Source organism: Excalfactoria chinensis, chromosome 1 (assembly GCF_039878825.1).
Source record: "Excalfactoria chinensis isolate bCotChi1 chromosome 1, bCotChi1.hap2, whole genome shotgun sequence".
In the NCBI taxonomy this organism is placed as follows: Eukaryota; Metazoa; Chordata; class Aves; order Galliformes; family Phasianidae; genus Excalfactoria; species Excalfactoria chinensis.
The window spans coordinates 11655386-11676784 of NC_092825.1; the positions used below are offsets into that span (position 1 = coordinate 11655386).

Consider the following 21399-nt stretch of genomic DNA (forward strand, 5'->3'; position numbering starts at 1 on the left):
CAAGAAAAATATGACCTGGAAAATACAACATATCTGTGTCCTGATCAATGAATGGATAAGGCCAATTAACAAGTAGTTTTAATTCAACAGGAAGACCATGAAGGCAGAAATTAACATGAATCCCAAACAGAACTCTGTCAATCACTGCACTTACAGTGAACTTTTCTTTCTCCTTCCCACTGGTCCAAAACCAATCCATTTTGCAATACACAAGGTATATTATAATCACTTAATACAAAAGAGTAAAAGAATACATATATTAAAAAACAGAAAAACATTTAGCAAAGATAAATAAACTCTAGGTCAGACACTGAAGAGTCACTTATTTCACCTCTGTCTTCTAAGACAAGAAGATATCGGTCTATTCTTGACATGTCGTCTGATTTTATTAACATTTCCTTTCTTCACCTCAGCAATGGAGATGCCATGATGTTCCTCTCTACAACCTAAACATCAGTTGACATCTTTTGAATAATTAAAGTTTCTGTCAACTGCCAAAGGATACAAATGAATTCAAATGACCAATTGTCCTCTGTATCTAAAACACAGGAAAACAGATTGCACTGTTGCTTCAGTCTCTTTCTTCTGGTCTATATTTATTTTAAAATCTTTTCTTCACAGAATAATACTGCTGAGGTGTTTTGAAATAATGCAAGGCTGTCTGATGTGTCTTCATGGGAAGGTCTTAATTATTTTAAATCTGCTGCCCCACACTTGGTGGAATCCTACCAACACCGAACAAAACAGCTGTCACTGTTCTACATACAAATAGTGTTACTGACATTTAAGGCTCTGATCCTTGTAATGTAGTACTCTGATATTTTGCTGCTGATCTACATATAATAGGTGCTCTTTCAGTTTCATTTTTTTCCTTTCTAAAATACAGAATTCCACAGAATGCAGTCTAAAAGTTTTGAAATGAAAAAAATAATGGAGTTTTAATAACATCCTCCGAAGATATCCAGCAACTTGATCTCTTCCAAAATATTACACGTAATAGACACTACATATCCAAGTCATTACTGAAGCTGTTGTGTAAATAAAAGGCCGACACAGACTCTGAAACATCCTTGCAGAAATCAACACTGAACTACTAGCAGTAGCTTTAAATCAGTTCTGAACATATTCTGGTTATTACATTCATTGTAAAAATACCTTTTCAAATAAAGAAATCTTGATGTTTGTTAAATATGAAATACACTAAAGGAATATAAGCTACTTTTGCTTACATATAGTTTAATTACCTATTCCAGAAGCCTTCCTCTGCATTAACTTAGACCAATTGATCGTTGCCTCCTTGTGCTGTTCCCTGTTGCCATTAAGTTCTTTAAGATTCCTAGTACTTCCTACTGTAGGCTTCTAAAAGGTAACTGTTGAAAACTGAAGCTTACTTGCAGCATGAGATCTCCTTGATTGGTTTGAATTAGTTGATGGAAGTCAGTGCCTTAAAATCCCAGGGAATGTATTGTTTTTATTGATCTTGGTGGAGTATGAATATAAAATGTAACACACAAAAGTAAAAAGAATTTAAAAATCAGAAATGATGAGTTAAGGAGCAAAACACCATTTTTACTTTTTGGTTTTGGCAACAATAGGCTTTAATTCTGTAAGTGAGCATGGCAATATGATACAGACACATTTAGCCAAGTTTTACATAGCAAGTAGTTTTGTAGCCTCTCATTCAACCTTAAGATTATAAGGAAGCTATAAGAAAAATTACCACAGCCCTTAAGACTTTTCACTTAAGAAAAGTATTTAATTGGCTAATAGTCAATGCAAAGACAAGTGCCACTAATGGATTTCATGTACAGTATTTGACAAGGAAATTATTTTAGACACATTCAGGCCTAACTTAAAAACATTAACAATGGAAGTGCACAGATCCTGTGGTCATCGTTTAGCATTACACATGGATGTTGCCATATTGAGGCCCTCTCTCTCTGCTAAAGGCACAATTCTTTAGATCATCTTAAAATTCAACTTTTGTGGTTCCTCGGTAAATGAAAATGGAGGAGCACACAGTAAAACAATAATTTTACTGTGCTTGTGCTTTAATAACACAGATGTATTGGGAGATGCCCCATACAACATTGTGAAGCTACCGAGGAACAGGATGTAATTTGAAAAATCAATGATTAACGAGTGAGACGTAACAATGAAGAATTAATTGTCAGCCATTCATTATGAGACCGTGTCCTGTTCTGAAGGTATTATTGCTGTTATAGGCAACATGACGAGTTTAAAAAAAAAAACAAACAAAAATGTTTATCACTGGTGTAAGTAAGAGTTGAAACTGCAAGTTAAATCCAAGCAGTATCTCACATATTAACCAGTGTTTGGATCACCTCCCAAAATTTGTAAACGATCTAAATAAAATGAATATAACTGAACAATGAAAACAAAAGCAACAGAAAAATGAAATTTGTATGAGAACTTCAGTTATGAAACTGACAAACCTGGAATCTAAAAATCCAATTAACTCAATCTACTTTGTAAGTACATCAAATTAAAGTTCGCAATATTAAATACTTGTTCAAATCAAACAAGGCTTACAAGGAATTGCTGCTGGTTTACTATTCAGACCCATCGTTTGTATTCAAGTCCTGTGACTCTCCATGATTTAAGACAAAGAAGTCTTCTTTTTTCAAGCCGTATCTTTCAAGAGCCTCATTCAGTTTAACTGGAGGATCCAAGTAATACTGGAAAAATAACAATTCAAGGAAAAACATCACATTTAGTGAGCAAGAAAATAGAAAGGAGTATCATCACTCTAAAATACCGCTTTACATATTAGCTATTACCTAAAAAAGGAAAGGGAATACATTTGTCAAATTGAACCAAAATGTTTTGTTTCATTTTTAGTTTTCAAAGAATCAGAATACTGATTTACGCTCCTCCAGTATCTAATAAGGAATATCTTACCCAAAATTCAGTCCTTTACAATGTAAATAGATCCCTTTGAAGCAGAAGCTGTCATTAGTCATTCCTATCACAGGATATGCTGGCAGGCAGTAGATGGCGCTTTCTCACATTAGTAAAACAAAGTGTTTACAGAATAGTGCTATTTCAGTGTAGTAAATATATTTCAGAGGAGCAGTATTTGTAACGTTTTTAAAAAGGCATCTTAAAGAAGAATAATCCATTTTTTTTGTTTTGAAGTAACTGGTCTGTTTTTTAAGTGCTAGCGACAGAGCATTTAAGGCATCTCAGATAGAAAACCTTATGAGTAAAGTAAACAGAGTCAGAAGGAAGTTACAAGACGTAATAGTGCAACTGTTGCAAAGAAAGTTGAAAAACAGCTACTAGACAAGGTGCCTCCAAGAACACAGACTTCTTGCCGTCCACTTCATTTTTAGTCACCGTTACAGTATTCAGGCAACTAATTACTACTACAAGTGATACAGAACAAAAGTGGGAATCAGCAACAACTCAGGATAACCAAGTTTTCCCATGTTTTGCCAGTAAAAGAAGCTGATATTTAATCAGAAATCAAAAATACCATTCAATGCATTTACTAGACTGACATGGTGCACAAAACCCATACTGAAGTAGGGGCACTCAGTTCTTAAGGCTTCCAAGAAATGTATGCAATAAAAAAGTAAAACTTGGCAATGAATCTCCCTGTCTACCATGTTTCTCAACCATCAGACATCAGGTTTATTATTCACTCTACAGGACATATTCTAGCTATTTAAATCCCTACACAAACCCTGTTTATTCAGAAGATAGTTGCTGTTTTTTGTTTTGGTTTTTGTTTTTCTCTCTGAGTATAACGACTGCTAGTGCACTATTATGTCTACTTTGCTTTCAGTATGGAATGTTCAGAACCAAAGACTCGTAGCTTTGTCAGCTGCACTGATTTCTCTTTCCAGATTTCAGATGAAAGGACACAGAGGAGCTGTCATAAGAATCAGTCTACAACTCAAAGGTACAAACTTCAGAGAAGAGAAAGTTATTGAAATGACAGAGTACAGACTAACTTTCTTGACTGGTTCAATCTTTCTTTGCCCCATGACTTCCATTTTAGTGGTTTTGTTTGTTTTTAAATTTATGCTAGATAAAAGGTAGGCAAATACATTAACTAATAAGGGTGCTCAATTGGAGAAATCTACTACCCATAATATTTACTTTCTCTAACTCAGAAGGAATATAGTTACAACTATTTCCGTGTATCTCATTCTTTCAACAAAGAAGGGGCCTTAGAGATGCTGCTTAACATAAGATTCCCAATATGCTTCTCTGTCTGACAGGATTTTCTACCAGAAAGAAATTCAACCTTTAAAAAATAACTTTGCAGAAGTTACAAGATGCTGATAGATCTCCAGGTGTTTTAGTATCTATACTTTAAAATCAGTCTTAACTATTTTACACATTAGTTATGTAAAACTACACATTGTTTTGATGCACAGTCCATACAGTAACAACTTCTCACTCATATTACATTTTAATCATATATTTATAGATACATGGGTTAAATTGCATGAAGGAAATATCAATAATGACCATGTAGTCAGAAAATCGGAGCTCATGTGTAGTGCTTAAATTTACCTCATTTGCTAAAGCAAAGGTTCCCCAATGAATTGCTACAGACTTCTTTGCTTGAACATCAATATGGATTCTTACTGCTTCTTCAGGATCCACATGCTGATGTTTCATAAACCACCTATCAAAACACAAAGTGAATTTTTTGTGTCACCAGATTTCTTCTTTACATTCATGGAGTAAGTTGCAAGGAATCGAAAAATATTCATTTTCCCAATCAGAAAGTTAGAGTATATATGCCTTAAGAATATACAAACACTCAAAATCAACAGGCTGGAAAATATACATACAAAACATACAAAACAGCAGCTCCTGTATTTTCACTCCCCAGAAAGTTATTTTCTTACCTATAATTTTAATAGCATAAGGACATATTAGTGATACCTGGAGGCATTAAGACCACAGATTTAAATTCCACTTAACTTCATGCTAGTAGCACATATCATAAAAGATGTGCTTCAGAAGATAACCAAAGGGAGTGGTGAGAAAGCAGAGAAGGGGACCTAGGCATATTTTAAAACACTACATATATATCTAATATATATATATATATATAAAAATTACTTTTTTTTTACCATGTCTGATTCCAGCATTATATGAATGTTATCATCTAAAAAATGTAGATACCCCACGGTAAGTAGGATACGGATTTCTGAACAAATTAGGTCTTTCACACACTAGAAAGGATTCATCTCCATTTCCAAATAAGTTGCAAAAGCAACATAAGGACTTCAGCAAGGGAAAAAAAAATGCAGCAACCTGTATGTACCTAAATGACATGGACTCAGCATTGCTTTTTAAGAGAAAAAGCCACAAAGTAATTCTAGATTTTGACTCAGTGTTTTTCATGGAAGTCAGCCAATTCATCCTTGCTATACTTAAGACTTAAGTATACTTAGCTTAAGCATATAGCTATACTTAAGAAGAGTAAAACCTCCGAGTTCCTCTGAGCAATGCAAATACACAGGCAAGTGAACTAGACATTTCAGTTCCATCTTTTGGTTGCTGAATGACAAAAAGTAAGAAAAATGAGCAATTTGTCTCTTTTGCCTATTTTGACCAAAACATATCATTTTCATACCTTGGCTCATAAGCTCCAATGGGGATGGCTGCAAGGTCAAAAGGTCCAAATCTTTTACCTATTTGTTCAAAAGCAACACAGTATCCGGTGTCTCCTGCAAAGAAAAATCTATTCCAAGGTCCCAAGACAGACCAGCTGCCCCACAGAACCTTGTTGTCATCTGTCACAGTCCTTTTGCACCAGTGCTGAGAAGGGGTAAAGACAAAAGTCACCGCATCGTGACCAGGGACACAGTTTTCTTCCCACCAATCCAGTTCAATCACATTCTCACAACCACATCTCTGCATCCAGTCTAAAAGCCCCAGAGGCACAAACCAGCGCAGCTCACTGCCAAAGCGCTCATTTAAACTTTTTACGGAGTTGTAGTCCAAATGGTCGTAGTGAGTGTGGCTGATGACGACAGCATCTATTTTGGGGAGCTGGTCAACTGTGCACGGAGGCGGTCGGAAACGCTTGGGGCCCATCAGCTGCACAGGAGAAGCCCGTTGGCTGAAGATGGGGTCAGTAAGAAATACCAGTTCATCCATTTCCACCATAACTGAGGCATGTCCCAACCACGTGACTCGCATACCAGTTCCTGTTTTTCCAACAAGTTCTGGGTTCTGAACAAAGTATGGTTTTAACACTGGAAGCTCTTTGTCAAGTTCCTATCAGAAGAAAAAGAACAAAATATGCATGAGACATACCAGAACGGACTTGGCTGGGAAACAAAAACTTCATACAAGGCACAAATTATCACAGTCAAGACTTGAGATTTGTTTATATTTTTAGGCAACTTAAGAACTGCAACACAGATGTCTTTTTAATGGCCTTTTTCCCAGCAAGTTCCTCCTGAATTAATCTTTTATTTGGTCACATTTTCACTTCCCTTTCTCAAGAGAAGAGAGTTCAAGAGAGGCTAAGAAATGTACTAATGCTGATACTGACGTCCCAGCACTTCTGGTTCCTCGTTAGTTTCCTCCCTGTGATGGTTGTTGCCCTCTGTCTCTAGCATTAGATTAACACTATCAGAGAGGTTACACAGAGCTAAGTTCCTGCTCCCTTAAAAGCCCAGCTGATGCTGTGATAGTCCAGGAGTCTAGGGTTTCTTTTGCTAAATCAGCCCTGAAAGCTTCAAGGAAGTTACATCCCCTGCAATATTTTATTGATTTGGAGAGTGTATGTTGGGACAAGGATTCTGAACTCTTACTGTGAGTAATTAAGTATTCATGAAATTGCTTTTCTGAGCACTAACGGATGAGACATGTCTACTGAAAAAGTTTCACTACTGCCTTCAGGAAAGAGACGCATATTAAGTTGCTGTACAAATAACCTCCAAAGCTGAATGGTTAGTGCAGTACAATCAATTAACTCATACAAGAATGAAAGAAGTATTATTATTAGAATGAGAAAAACTAAGAATGAAATAGAAACATTTTCTTCTAAGTACACAGAAGCAGCATAAGTTTCATGGACAGAAATTAGGTCAACCTGTGAAATTAGATGTGGTTAAGTCAATAAGTCAGTTTATGTCAAGGAAATTGTAGCCAGGTATGAAATGTAATAATTCTCATAACACAACTTACATCAGTACGTGCATTGCTATGGAAAACATTCTTTTTTAAGTATTTGTTTTTAAAGTTGGCCTACAAATTACTTTGCACTGGAGGCGAGACTAGTTTCACTATTTGGCTTTCCCATCAGATGAGTAAAAGTGAAGTCATTCTATGTATTGGCTGCAGTATTTATATCAACCAATTTTCTGGCTAGTACTTATAATGCCTGACAGTATTTTTATTAAGCAAGGAGCTGCTTGCCTATAGAACTTTTTCACTTTCATTTGGAACAAACCAAGATGAGATTCAGTTATAAGACCCAATTCCTCCTTAATTAACCACTTCCCAAATCATAAGAACAACCTAAACCACAAGTTCTATTAGCAGTATACTTTATATGAAATTCTTAAAACTTGTGCAATGGGATAATGAACAAAGTACATAATCTTACAGAACCTTCATCCTCCTATAGCACATTTTGTCCTCCGTCAAACCAACCAGGAACAGCAATATTACAAGAACTACAACAGACCTTTGAAATATAGCATCAATCTCAAATCAGCTATCAGCAGAGGCAGATGTGCTTAATATACCATCCTGTCTTTATTGCTAGAAGAAGAAAATGTTTCTACCTACATTATGCTGTACTCCCCAACCCACGTTCTTCCTTCCTAATGCAAAGCAAGAAGAAACACATGACTGGCCTCAGTAAGTCTAGCTAATTAGCTTAGGATTTTTGGTACTTAGTGCATACTGGACTACCACTGGATTTTACAGCAATAAGAACAATTGATACTGTTGATCCAAAACCTAAATACTTAAAAGACATTTCAGTGGCACTGAGGGAAAAAAAAGCAACAAATTTTTAATAAAACCTGTAATAAATGTACAAAAAGTATATTCATTCTGGATAATGCTAAAGGCTTGTTGAGAAAGCATGAATACACAGCTTTTCCAACAGCGAAGTACCTGGATTATTACTTTTTAAAAACCATATGCAAAGCATTTGGTACAAATAAACTGAACCTGCTCAGTACAGGAGGCACCAAACATGCTTAAAGCTGGAAACTGGAGCAGGAATATCTTCTAAGACTATGTTATCTAGCAGTGTTAAATAAAGTATGGAGCACCTAGTTTGAATTTTAAACAAGCTCAGAAGAGCTTTAAAGCTTGATTTAGGTGTGGAACAGACATAGCTGGAACAAGCATCAAAATGGCTGTGAGGGCTTAAGGAGTGCATTTCATTGATCCCTATCTGAGTTTTTCTGTTTCTGATGCATTTCACTAAGCTACTAAATAATTAGAGGTACTTAATCCTACAATTTCAGATGCAAAGCAATAAAATTAGTCCAAAATGAATCCCAGCTGGGTCAGAGAGAACAAGTGAGCTTTACAACTGGGACAGTGCAGATTTCTTTGTAATCATCCTTTATTGCAGGGATAACCAGTAAATTAAAGAGAAGCACTGCAGGTCTCTACTGCCATCAAAGCTGTACATTCTGCTCTCAGTACAGCTGAGCACTGCCTTCTAGGTAGCTCAGTCACTGACGAGGTTTCTCACTTGTGCTGACAAGAGCTGAAGCAATGACTACAGCTACTGCACACATACAGAACAGGGCAGCAGTCAAAGGCAACTGAAACCAGCCAAGTTGTGAATTGTACATAAACGTGACTAAAGCACACTGAGACAACTGCTGTTAGTACAGATAACTTACAGAGACAGGATACCATTTTTAAAACGGGAAATCATTGGAGGGGACCCCAGACCAAAATAAGTTCGCTGTGCTTTTTTTCTGAAACTGAACTATTATTAGTGTAGAACAATTACAGCCAAGATTAATTCTCCCTTAAATAAGCTCTGTGCTACATAACCTTCAAGAAATCTCAAATTTTCTCAGGGCCATGTTAATAAGAAACCTGATCAGATAACTTCCTTCACAGGTAATTCATGTAAGATAACAAATGAAAAATGTAAGCTACTTGCTGAACACGGCCTGTGAGTTTTATAGCTTATGTCTGCTTTCTAGGGTGCTTAAAAGCATTACTAACTCCTGTTGGTTCAAAAATACTTCCCCTTGTTGTATATCCTTTTGCACAGCTTTTCTGTAGGTCAAGAAAACACATTAGAAAATACACAAAGAAGTAATCCTGTCAAAACTTTAGCCCAAGACTGTGAACTTTAACACTGTCATGGCTACAGAGATAACCAGTGGTTTGCCAGTTTCCAGTACTCCTCATGGACATGAAGCATCTCTCAGAGGTTACTTCTCCAACCTCTGCTTTTTAAGGCCTTCCTTATATAGATACCACACCTGATAGAAGCAACACACAAAGAACAAACAACGATGTCTCCCAGTAAACTGGCACTGTACCTTTAATATTTCAGTATAAATACTTGTTCCCGTTAGTTTTAATATATGCTTTTTTTTTTTTCCTCTTGGTTTACTGAAACAGAAACATAGATTTGCAAACACTTCCATAAGTAAAAGAAAGAAACTATATATATATATACATATATATATATGTTTAATATGTATTTCATGATAGTCTAAAAAAAAAAAAAAAGGTAATGATATGCCACAGCTACTTTGTCCAATATAAATGATGTTTTATTGTATGATTCATAATGCAATGCCCATTAAAATGGAAACAGTATATTTGTTTATGTAGTTCATGATTGAGTCAGGTTATTTTTGTTTTTCATAAACATAAACTGTACCAACTAAATCAAGGTTGAGAAACTAATTGAAAGGCAAAATCTTGAAGAAGCGAGAAGGATTATTACTTTATTGAAAAGTATAAAGAAAGCAATTACAAAATCAGAAAAACAGCACCAGTGAGGAATATCCTGAAGTTGTCCAATTTCTTAGTTAGAAATTGTCCTGCTTTAGATGTTATGCTTGAGGAAAAAGCCATCTAAATCACAAGCAGACAACATGTAAGCGCTTACCTGTTTTGAAGATGGCACATTGCTGTTATCTTTCTCCATGAGGCACCATTTCAAAACATTGGGCAATGTTGGTGACTTCCATGTTGGCCATGGGTTGACAAATCTCCCATCTTTGCCTCTCTTTGATTTCGTTACATCTTCTTCTAGCCTGTAGTCCAGCCTGAAGCTTTTCCTGGAGGCTCTGGAAGAGTCACTGCCCCTGGATCCTCGATCTGAGTTGTGATGTTTCCTCACTGCTTCCTTAGGGTACTGGCTGGATGCAGATGGAGCAGGCTCTTCTGTTTTCTTATCCATATTTTTTTGAGAACTAAAATACATTTTAAATTAATCGATATTTTTCTGGAGTAACATCAGTGTTTGTAAGACTGAATGTTCTCATCCATTAGAAACAAACCTATCCTACCCATTTCATGATCTACCGTATTTTTCTCAACAAAATAAGCTTTTTAAACTGTTGCTCTTACACAAAAGACATCAAAAACATGCCGTGGCAAGCAGACATCAGATCTCTTTGTAGATCAGGCAGAATTTTACTCCCTGGTATGCACCGGTTGGGATGCGAGTGCTATTATCTACCCACTGCAAGAGCTAGGGGGAGGGGTCCTTACTTATGACATTTAGTGCCTAATGTAATGTGATCCTTCAAGCATGTCCAAGAGATGCTGGAACTACAGAGCACCTTAGGACTTGCCCACATAGTGACTGTTGTGTAGTAAAAGCAGCAGCCTCCCATAGCATTGATGACACTGCTTCTGACTACAAGATGTGTCAACACATGCACACACATGCATGGAAAAAAAAACCACAACACGAGTTATTTGGTCCTGTCTTGTCTGAAACAAAGCTAAACTTCAGTGGAGCAACAGCATGATTCGCCTTTCAAAGACAAGTTTCATAAAAAATTGACTGAACTGACATATGAAAGGACACAGAAGCTTGGAATATGTCTGCAAATCATGTCTGCAAATCATGTCTGCAGTGCCTGTTCTTAATCCCACTGCGAAATGAAGGATAAAAACAAGTGAGAAAATAGCAGAGAAAAGACTATTTTTCTGAAGCCGTACGTGGGCCAATCTTAGAAAATTTTCACATTGGCAGTCAGAGGCTCTTATTCCAAACTGCACTGCACTGTTGGAGACCATAGGAATACAGAGTCCCATTGACCTCTGTACGCCCAAGGTGGAGAAAACAAATATTCAGATTTCCTTTAAAGGAATTCAGTCAAAACTAAATGCTTCCGTTTCTATATTTAATGTCAACATTCCAGTATTTACAAAACGGGTTGCTATGTTTAAAAGGTCATCTCCCTTCAAGCACTTACAAATTCTATCTGTTAAGAACTAGTAGACAACTAGTAATGGACAGACAGTAGGATATGCTGCCTACATGTTGGAAGTTTACAAGTTTTAATTAGAAACTGTGAAGTCTGTTGTGGTGAAAACTGTCCAGTACACATTTTAGACTGTCTAACAATTCACTAACTCAGCTATTCAGACTTCAGCAGTATTCTCATATGTGAAGCACTGGTCAGACGTACCAAAGTCACTTCACTCAGAATTGTCAGAGAACAAAAGTAAACACAGCGGATGGTTTTCTTAACAATTATTCCTTAAATGTGGTATTGTCTAAGTAGTTGAATAGGCAGGACTCACCACATCCCTCTTAAGTTCATAGTAACAGGAAAAAAAATAGACTGTTACTGCAATATTACACCTTGGTTTTTGCAAACTGATAAGAAGCATCATCAAATTAAACTCCAATCCATTTCCTTGTGATGCTCCAACTTCAAATGCAGAGCTCTTCCCTGCTACTTCAGCAGGGGCCAACTGAAAAAGCAGCAGGTGGGTGAAATGTCGATTGTGAATGCACAACTGCTCAATCAACATTCAGAAAACATTCCTGATCACATTTCTAAGAAGTAACACTCTTGGTCATAACCCCTTTTTAACTAATTTGCCTTTTATTCTGGTATCCCTGTAACTTCACTGAAACCACTTAATTATGTGCTTTCTATTTATCAATAGCACATCACATCTTCATCACAACATTAGTTGTTCCCAAGCTGTCTTCTCTGCTCCATAAAATACCTGCTGGAATCAGCCTTCATTTCAGCAGCCACCCAACTTGCTCTATGCCATTTAAAACAGATACTAGAGCTAAGAAGCACAAACTGGTAAGTGGAATATATAAGAAAACTGTAATGGATACATTAAGTATTGCTTTAACTCGGGAGGGTTTTTTGTGCCATTCCTCAAAGAGCATTTCCAGAGCCCAGTCAACTCATTAATTTAGCGAAGCACACAGGCACAGCATAAAACATCTACTCTTCCACAACACATGGTGAAAACAACCCAAAGAAGTTTAATCAGGTAGACGCTTAATTCCAGGAAATTCTTCTGTTAACATCTTGGAGTCTGATTTTTAAATATATATGACTACTGTAATTATTATTCCTATAAGACTTTTTATATTAGAGAGAAAAGTGCCTAAGGTTTTATTTTTAAGCTTCTGTTTATCTATTCATTCATCTCTGAAATAGGTGAATTCTGCTTTTGCTTACATTTTTTATAAAAACCTTTGATCTTATTCTGAAAGAATAAGCCTTTAGGGGAAGAAGGGATCAACTACGCTGATTAAACAAAGACAATGCCAAAGCATTTAAGGCACTGCAGGTATATGTCTGCCAAGATATTTTCCACATGATGCACATACATTACTTGCATTAGTATTCCATTGGCAACTGAAGGGAGAAAAGAGACCAGTGCTCACAGACTTCAAACTCCTCTAGATGCATAAGGACAAACTGACCAACTATTAACTGACAAAGTATTCCTGATGAACCACAGATTCATCTTATTTAAAATGAATATTTAAGGAATACAGTAGAAGAACTCTGATTTTTCATATTAAGAACATAGATTCGTTTCTAGAAAGCCAGTATGTTTCAACTATTAGCTTAAAATGAGACTCAACCAGTTATTAGTTTAAGGATACTCTTACCCTTTTTGCAAAAGAAAGCCTCTAACAACAAAGAGATTCCAGTTATATTTTAAATACTAAAAACTAAGCAGTCAGGAATGAGCTGATATTTCAACCAGCTTTTATGGTTTCTTCTCCAAGAAAAATAATGGTTTGGCAAAAAGCTTCAAAGAACTTAAGCACTGTATTGCCAGCCAAATTATGAGGTCAGAGGTACTACAAAGTCAAACTGGACTGGAGCTGTGGCGGCAGAAGGAAGCAGGAGGAAGGGGTTGTGCCCTTGGTGAGTATTTGATCATGTAAAGTGCTATAAGAAATCTTTGTTTTCCGCACCTTTTAAGGGAAGAGGAAAGTTCCTACTTAGAAGTACTGAACTGATTTCTTAACATATGGAAATCATCCTTCAGGATGAGGTAACTTGCCACAGAAAAGGGTAAAGGGATTGGCACAGTAGTTTAAGACAGGAAGAAACACAACCATTCCACAACTACCTGACCTGGTGGGTGGCAACCCTGCCCACCAGAGTGGGCTGGAACTACATGGTATTTAAAGTCCCTTCCAACACAAACCATTCTATGATTCCGTGCTTCTATGATCTCCACAGGCAGGGATGCTTTACTGGTTCAGCTTCCTTCAGAAAAAGAAACACATCATCACAAACAAACAAGTGTATGAGCCCATGAGTCATGCCAAACCCATGGTGCCAGAAGGTACCCTAGACAGAGGGGAAGAACCCTTTTGGATGAACAGGATGAAAACACAACATGAATCAAAACGCAAAGCTCACACAACTGGTTTTCCAGCAGCAAACACTAAGGGGCCCTTGGGAACCCATAAAGCAAAGGAAGTTGTAGATGAGGCAGGACGTGGCAAGGAAATTCCAGGCCTTACATTCTGATAATCAAGCTTATCCCTGGAAAAAAGGACAGCTTTTATCACAGTAGATTTGGTGTCAATTTGTTTGTTTAGTTTAGCATTGCTTGTGTAACTGAAAGCTTGGATGGAAATATTTGGGCTTTAAGCCTCTTCTATATTTAGGAAAACCATTAACAGCTTATGTAAACATTCTAATAATTCCTCAAATAGGTTCCAAAATGATTTTGGAAGCAGGATACATTGAAGTTACAAGAAGCACAGTCATTAAAACTTTTATTTTCAAATGCTCTCTGTAGACATTGAAGAGCCACATCATTTCAACTTGATTAGCAGAAAAGCATCAATGCACAAACAAGTGCACAGCTCTTCACCTCTTCCAGCCAGCCTTTTCTAGCAGTCACTGCTCAGAACCTGACAAGGTGCTACATGGGCACTGACACGCTAACTGTGAAGGCTGCTGGAACAAATTCATCCTTTTCTATGCAGAAACTTGGTCCTTATTTAACAAATTCATAAGCCAGAAAGGAAAAGGAAGATTTACTATGAAACCATGGTTTACTGCAATCCAACAAAACATCGTATTTATCTTGCAAACATTCCCCAGCTTTTCAAATATCCCCATTAATCTGTTTTTGAAGATTCAAGCTCGGTTCATTTCTAACTGCTGTCCTTCCCTATAGATCACATCCAGAATTGGGTTGCACTGTGCATGACCTAAAAGGGACAGTGCAACAGTGCATGGCACTTGGAGAACTGCACTGGTTTCTGCCTTTATTATACCACTACAGTCTTATCAAAGCAAGAACTTTCTGCAAGCTGTGTATTGCTACACAACTCAGAAAACACTTTTCAATATAAATGTTCTTTGGGTGCAAAAATCACGCTTTTGGCTCAAAACTGAATAAAAGTATTTCAGCTAAGAGGTATATGCAAACACTAGGCAGCACACCAGTTAAAAACAACAAAAAAAAGCCTTCTAACATTAAACTATCAAGTCAGTGCCAGCTAAGCTCTGGCTGTGCTTTTATTTTTCCTTTAAGTCTGAAGAAATTGTCTGCATTAATTAATGAACAGTTCAGAGACTGGAAAATGTTGAATGCCTTTAAACCTTTATTGTTAAGTACTTCAGGCTGTCCAGGCCAGTTGCAACGGCAGTTATTCCAGATTCTCTTGGTCTTAAGATTTCACACGGAGAGGCTCTCAAGCTTGCAACTAGCTGATCTAAGAATACTTTTATTATCTGAGATTTCCACTAAAAAGCTGAAATCGAGAACAAGTACTGCAAGAGTTCTATTCAAACTATTTGATATTTTAAGAGCCAGCTAGAGATTCTGTGGGGCATCCTGTTCCCCAGGTCATTTTCAAACCCAACCACAATCCTTCCCCGAACCCATGCTACTACACCCTTCTTCCCTTCTTGCACGCACTGGTGTAAGCTGCCAACTGTTCCTTCCCTGCTCTTATAAACCACCTGCAAGTATCCTGACTCTACCATGACTTTGTGTGATATTACAGAAAGATGGATAACTGAGTTAAAAAAAGAAGCAGAAATAGCCCTCTAAGAACTAGGATGAATCTAGATGTGAGGACCAACAATACAAAACTGCATTTAGTCATTACTGAGAAAAAAGAATTAATTACCACTAAAGCAATCTTACAACAGCTGTATTACTTCAGCAGCCACCACTGCCAGCCAGCCCACCTCTGCTCTCACTACTCCTCCAGCTTGAAAACAAACCAACCAACCAACCAAGAAAAACAAACACGTGTGTCCACATGGTGAATTCCCCCAAGGAGCTGATGCAGCAGACAGTCATTCCTTACCATCCTGTCCTCTACAGAAGCCCTTATTTCCACTCCGATCACTGTGTAAGCACTCAAGGGTTTGCACCAACAAACTGGCTCGGGCAGGGGAGGGTTGCGAGCCAACAAGAAGTTATTCACAGCGATTACAGGTGCTATCAGCTACATCCTCCTGCGCCCTCAGATACAAATGCAAACAGGCATTAGTCAGATCCACCAGCAGTACCTGGAGCCAGCTATTTCTCAGTGCTGTGATCAGCTCTGCACTTGCACTACCTTCACGAAGCTGCCTCTTCCTGAAACTGGGATAACTCACAGCAACCAACCCTTTGCCATCTAAATGCCTCAGCTGATTAACTGTCCCTGTCCACTATGGACAGGGCTTTATAGCCCCTGACATCTTTATGCATTACAGAATTTTGCTGCAACACGTGTATTCTGTATAGTTTATGATGCTACGTGATAGCTTTTACCTTTAGGAACCATGCATATAAACAGAGATGACAGACCCAACCCTTCAATGTCTTTACCTATAGATGCCTATTAAAACTAATAATTTCCTTCTCTATCTTCATCTTTTACTGCAGGCTTGAATCTCTGTTTCCAAAAACAGGCATATGACTACCACATTTAAAAGCTCAGTCTCCCATGAGTGCCTAGCTTTTTGGCTTGCCTGGACCACAGAGTGAAAAGGAATTGTCCTAGACCACATAGAAAACACATAATATAGTAACGATACTTAGATATTAAAACATACATACGTATATATGTAGACATAGAAAAACAGAGGGCAACAAAAACATAAAGCTATTGTGTTGGACACATGGGACCACTGTTAAGATTAAGCCTAAAAGCAGCACTGTTCTGTGCTGTTCTTGGGGAAGGCAGAAGGACAGCAGGAATCAATTCTCCCTTCACTGTGAAGTGCTTTACTGTCTCTCTCTAAATAACCCATTTCCTATTTCCATTAAAGCATCAGGAAGAATGGGGGATGCATATTCTGGAGCTGTAATTAAAGTTTTCTTGCCCGCTGTGCTACACAGGCCTCCAGCTGACCACACACAGAAGCAAAGTTTGTGCAATACGGCTGCAGTATGGCATGCAAGACAACCATTGGATGGTGACTCAAAACACAGACAATTTTTAAAGAAGACAGCCTATGCACACAGCTGAGCACAGATAAGCTTTGGACTCCAGCAGCAAGGATAATCTCCATGGACAGCCCCTCACAATTGCAAGGAATTCTAATGAAGCTGTTCTAAAAGAGCAAACCCTTCAGCGGTACCCATCCAGCCACAGGATCCAGACCACAGCTTTGTGTTCTGGCATCAGCTCTGCTTAAGTTCGTGCTGGAGTGGATGAGCTGTTCATTAGCTGGACTCCTGATGTGAATACAATTAATCACAGACACAAACCCTTCCAGCATGAAGCTTACAGTTAGAAGAAATGATCAAACTTTAAAGTCCAGTATTTACAAACACACTTTAGCCAGTCAGATGCATTAAAATACAACACAGCTCAGGTTTAGTATTTTAAGCCATTATGTGATGCTGATGCTGTGCTGTTAGCACAGGTTTTTCCTCAACTACAATGAAGTTGAAAAGGCTTGCAATCTGTCCTAAGGGCAGAGGGCTCCCTGCCCAACATCCTATGTCAATGAGATATGACTAAAACAAAATAGCACCACGCTACCACACTTGACGAGACTAAGGCTCTATTTGAACATACTACGGCAGAAAGAAAGGCAGGTAAGAACTATTTCATAGAAGCGCACAGAAGTCCTGCCAACACCTTCATCCATAGGATCCACATGGCAAAGCAGGACCTGAAGCAGTTCATTTCTATTCAGTGCTGGTATTTTTTATGTCTGCAGCTCTTTAGTCGCTATCTCCACCTCATTTACAAAGCCTTTTAATTTTCTTTTTTCCTTCTCTCTCCCCATGCCAGAAAGGAACAAACTGCTATGCAAATGTTCTCTAGGCTCACACTGAAAATAATCCTTTAAAGCCTGCAAAGCCTCAGTTATCCAGGAAGTGTAACAATGCCGAAGCATTATACAAGTTTTCATCGCTAAGTCAATAGACACACATTTTTGTTTACATACATATTTAAGAGCAGGTTCACTTAATTCCCTCTCTTCAGTTCCAAGTCTGAGCACACAGTATCCAATGCAATTTCTATCTAATATAAAAATATTTCCTTAAACTCTTTTCTAATCTACTTTCACGCTTGGATTTCGACATATGCTCAATTTCTGCTTATTCAAACAACATCGTCTCTCTCTTTCTATGTACACACACGTTCCCCTTAGCCGTATGGATCTGACAAAACTATAACATTTGACCTCAGATGTGTTGAAATCCAAATAAATCATCCTCACATCATTTAATGAATTTAATGAAAGGAAGTTGAAGTTTTTCTTTATTGACAAAATGTTTTTCTTGAAAGCAACTGTTCAAAAACCAACTTTCACAAGAGTTAAGCTATGAGATGCTCAGCCTTCCCAAACACAAGGTTTCTGAATGATAAGTAGCAGAAAACTGGATACAGAAGAACACAAATATGGAAGGAAACTGGGAACATGCGAAGACATCACCCTTTTTCCCCAAATACAAACAGCCTTTTTCTCTAACCCCACAACCACAAGTTGGGAGGCTTCCCCAAGTACTCTCTCAAAGCAAGGCAAAGTGGTTGTTAGTCAATAACAAAAGCATTCATGTTAAGGCTGTTTGTTTGTTTTCCCCCTCTGAAGGAGGCAAGGCACATTTCCAACATAAATGCGAGCCTTCTTCTAATTCTCAAGGCACGATTCTAAATAGGTAGGAGTTTTCAGGAGACAAAGTGTTTCATTTAAACAAGTCTAAATAGATGCTCACAAACAACTCATTACTGCCACAATTTCATCATCAGAAATAGCTGAACTGCACTGAAAACATCCTTCAAAAACCAGCCCACAACATAAGAGCCTTCAACGTAAACAACCAAAATTGCTTCCAAACATTGTAAGCAATGAAAAATCGACACCTTACAACAACCCTTGCTCAGCAGATGGTTCCACCAGCACCAACTGCACTAACAGGTCTTACCCAAGAAAAATCTCTCAATATACATCCACAGCCTTATTCCTCACCACCTGACTGCTCCCTTGTGCAACACCGCACCAAACCTTAATGCTCACAGCAGGGATACCCGAGGACTGCAGTCAAGTGTCCTCATGAAGTCACCTGGTAATATATGCCTTTACTGAACAGCTCGGTGAGAGTTAGCCTACTCCTGCACCAAAATGGGTACCTAAATCCATATTATACCTCCTTTAATAGCTGCCAAGCATTAATATATTACATGCAAACAACAAATAATATGACTCAACTCCAAGGTTTTCCAAGAATATTCAAACCATGCACAACATCTGCCACACAGAAAAATCCCTTTCATTCAAGCCTCCAGCTGCACGTAAAGGCTGGATGAGCAAGTGATTTACCACAGCCGTGCTCTGAGCATGTTAGAACGAGGATCCTGACTACGAGTTTAAAACATACAGCAATTGACTAAACTGAAAGCAGGAATGGATTTACAGATGCGACCAAAAGAAAAATAATTTCACTGCACGCGTTACACATAAAGGCACTAATTAATATGACAGCATTTTCTTCATTGCAGACCAAACATTTGCTTTCTCATACATAGAAAGAAAAGAAATCTGAATTAAGAATTAGCAGTTCTGCTGCAATTTTGGGCTTACGGAGGTTAAGGAAACAGTAGGTTTCTGCTGAGGTAATTCCTCAAATCCACTTAGTCTTCACAAGGGAAGAAAATAACAATTCTGGAATGCTTTTCAAATGGCCATAGGTCACTTTCGGTCTGAGCCAAGCCAAAGCCCCATTTGCTGCTATTTGTAACAGTTTCACTTCCAACCCTTACTTCCTCCTCTTCACCACACTGCTACATCAGAGTGGGCTTCTCAGTCTATTACCTTCTTGTGACACGGATTCCATTTTCAGACCATCTCAGGCATTTCTCAAGCAACTGCTGCAGCAATTCTCGAAGCAGCATGTTTTTTATCTTATTAGCATTTGTGGTTTGTACCTATAAAATTAATCAGGCTTCCTACCTCATTGGTGCTAAAGTAGCTACTCTGAAAGAAAAAAACCCATGGCCATTTTCAAAAGTCTTTTGTCAGAAAAGTGATGAAACTACATATTCTGTTCTGACCTTTAATTTTTTGGTGTCGCTTCCTTCGGTGTCACTTGAAAAATAAGAAAGAAACACCCAAATGCAAACAGTACTTCAAAAGAGAAGCTGAGAACTTGCTGCAGACTTGCTATTTGCTAACTGGAAAATACATCACGATCGTCGCTAGAAAAATCTCTTCAGCTTTAGTCCAACACGGACATAACCGCATGCAGCCAAGATATTCAAGGAACACTTTGCCTAAGCCCTTACCAGAGATAATTACTGTTCATTGAGATTATTTGGCTGAGCTAATTACGTTAGATTACTCTGTTAATATCTACCACTTCACGTTCGCATCACACAACGCAGGAGGAATGCCGGCCTCAGACACTCGCCCGTATCTCCCCTTCCACGGGATCAGCGGCCGAAGCTGCCGGGATGTTACATAACGCGTCGCTCCAGGAGCGATGCTGCAGCGTTACCTCCCGTCCGCTCACGGCAAACCCGGGCACGGCCACGGGGGCGGTGGGACGAAGTAGGACTTCTTCCAAGCCACCCTCCTCAGGGCGAACGCGGTCCGCAGCCCCGCGGCGGGACGGCGCAGCCCCCGCAGCCCCCGCCGGGAGGACCCACCCGCATCCCGGCCCTACGCCGGCAGGCACCGCAGCGCGCCCGGGAGCGCGGCCAGCAAAAGGGCTGCGGCCCGGGGACCCCTCCCCCCTCGCCCAACTTCGCCGAAGCGGCCGCCCGGTCGCGCCCTGCCCCGCTCCCTCCCCTCCCGGCGAGACCCCGGTACCGGACTCTCAGCCGGTGCCGCCGCGCCCTCCCGGCAGCAGGTGCGCAGCTTCGGCCGCTCGGATCCCGGCCGGACCGTGGAGGCGGCGGGGGGCTGGCAGGTGCTCCCTTCGCACGGCTCGCAAAGCGCCGGCTGCCTTCGGTCCCGCCCGCCCGCCCGCGGGGCCCTCCCTGCCCACAGGAAAGTGCGGGGCAGCGGCTCGCACACCGGCGCTCCGCTCACCTCCCGGGCCGCTGCCCCTGAGCAGTCCCGTCCTCTTCTTCCTCCTCCTCCTCCATGGTGCCGCTCCACCCCCTGCGCTGCTCCGCGGCTCTCCAGCAGGAGCTGTTGAACGGCTGCGGCTTCCCGCCCGCGCAGCACAGCGCCGAGGGCAGCGCGCCCAACTGCAGGCAGCAGCTCCACAGCGCCCTGCCCCGCACCATGCCGCTGCGACCCCGCGTGTGCGGCCGCCCCCGCCCGGCCGTGGACGGCGCTGATAACAAGATGGCGGCGGGGTCTGGCGCCCGAAGCGGGTAGTGTCGGGCTGGGAGCCGGCCAAGACCTGTGGCTGGCCCCGATAGTTCGTAAATGTTCCCCGTCCGGGAGCTTGTGCGTGCTCTAAACTCACTGGTGATGTGGAGAAAACTTTCCTAAAGTTGGTTCTCTCAGGAACTGGGAGCAGGGC

The 21399-nt window shown here is 39.7% G+C and overlaps 1 protein-coding gene across 3 annotated transcripts; it reads right to left on the reverse strand.

Moving 5' to 3' along the window:
- Positions 1 to 57: 57 nt before the first annotated feature.
- NAPEPLD (N-acyl phosphatidylethanolamine phospholipase D) lies at positions 58 to 21174 on the reverse strand. 3 transcript variants are annotated; one of them, XM_072326482.1, is made up of 5 exons: positions 20958 to 21174; positions 10109 to 10415; positions 5624 to 6270; positions 4549 to 4663; positions 58 to 2699 (listed from the first exon to the last, which is right to left on the reverse strand). In XM_072326482.1, the coding sequence occupies exons 1-5, from the start codon at positions 21155 to 21157 to the stop codon at positions 2574 to 2576; spliced, it is 1395 nt and encodes a 464-aa protein (XP_072182583.1). In that variant the 5' UTR covers positions 21158 to 21174; the 3' UTR covers positions 58 to 2573. The 3 variants fall into 3 exon arrangements, with proteins under 3 accessions (XP_072182583.1, XP_072182585.1, XP_072182584.1); XM_072326484.1 differs by lacking the exon at positions 20958 to 21174 and adding an exon at positions 20736 to 20946 and having other exon boundaries at positions 1453 to 2699; XM_072326483.1 differs by lacking the exon at positions 20958 to 21174 and adding an exon at positions 20422 to 20550 and having other exon boundaries at positions 1453 to 2699.
- Positions 21175 to 21399: the final 225 nt, after the last annotated feature.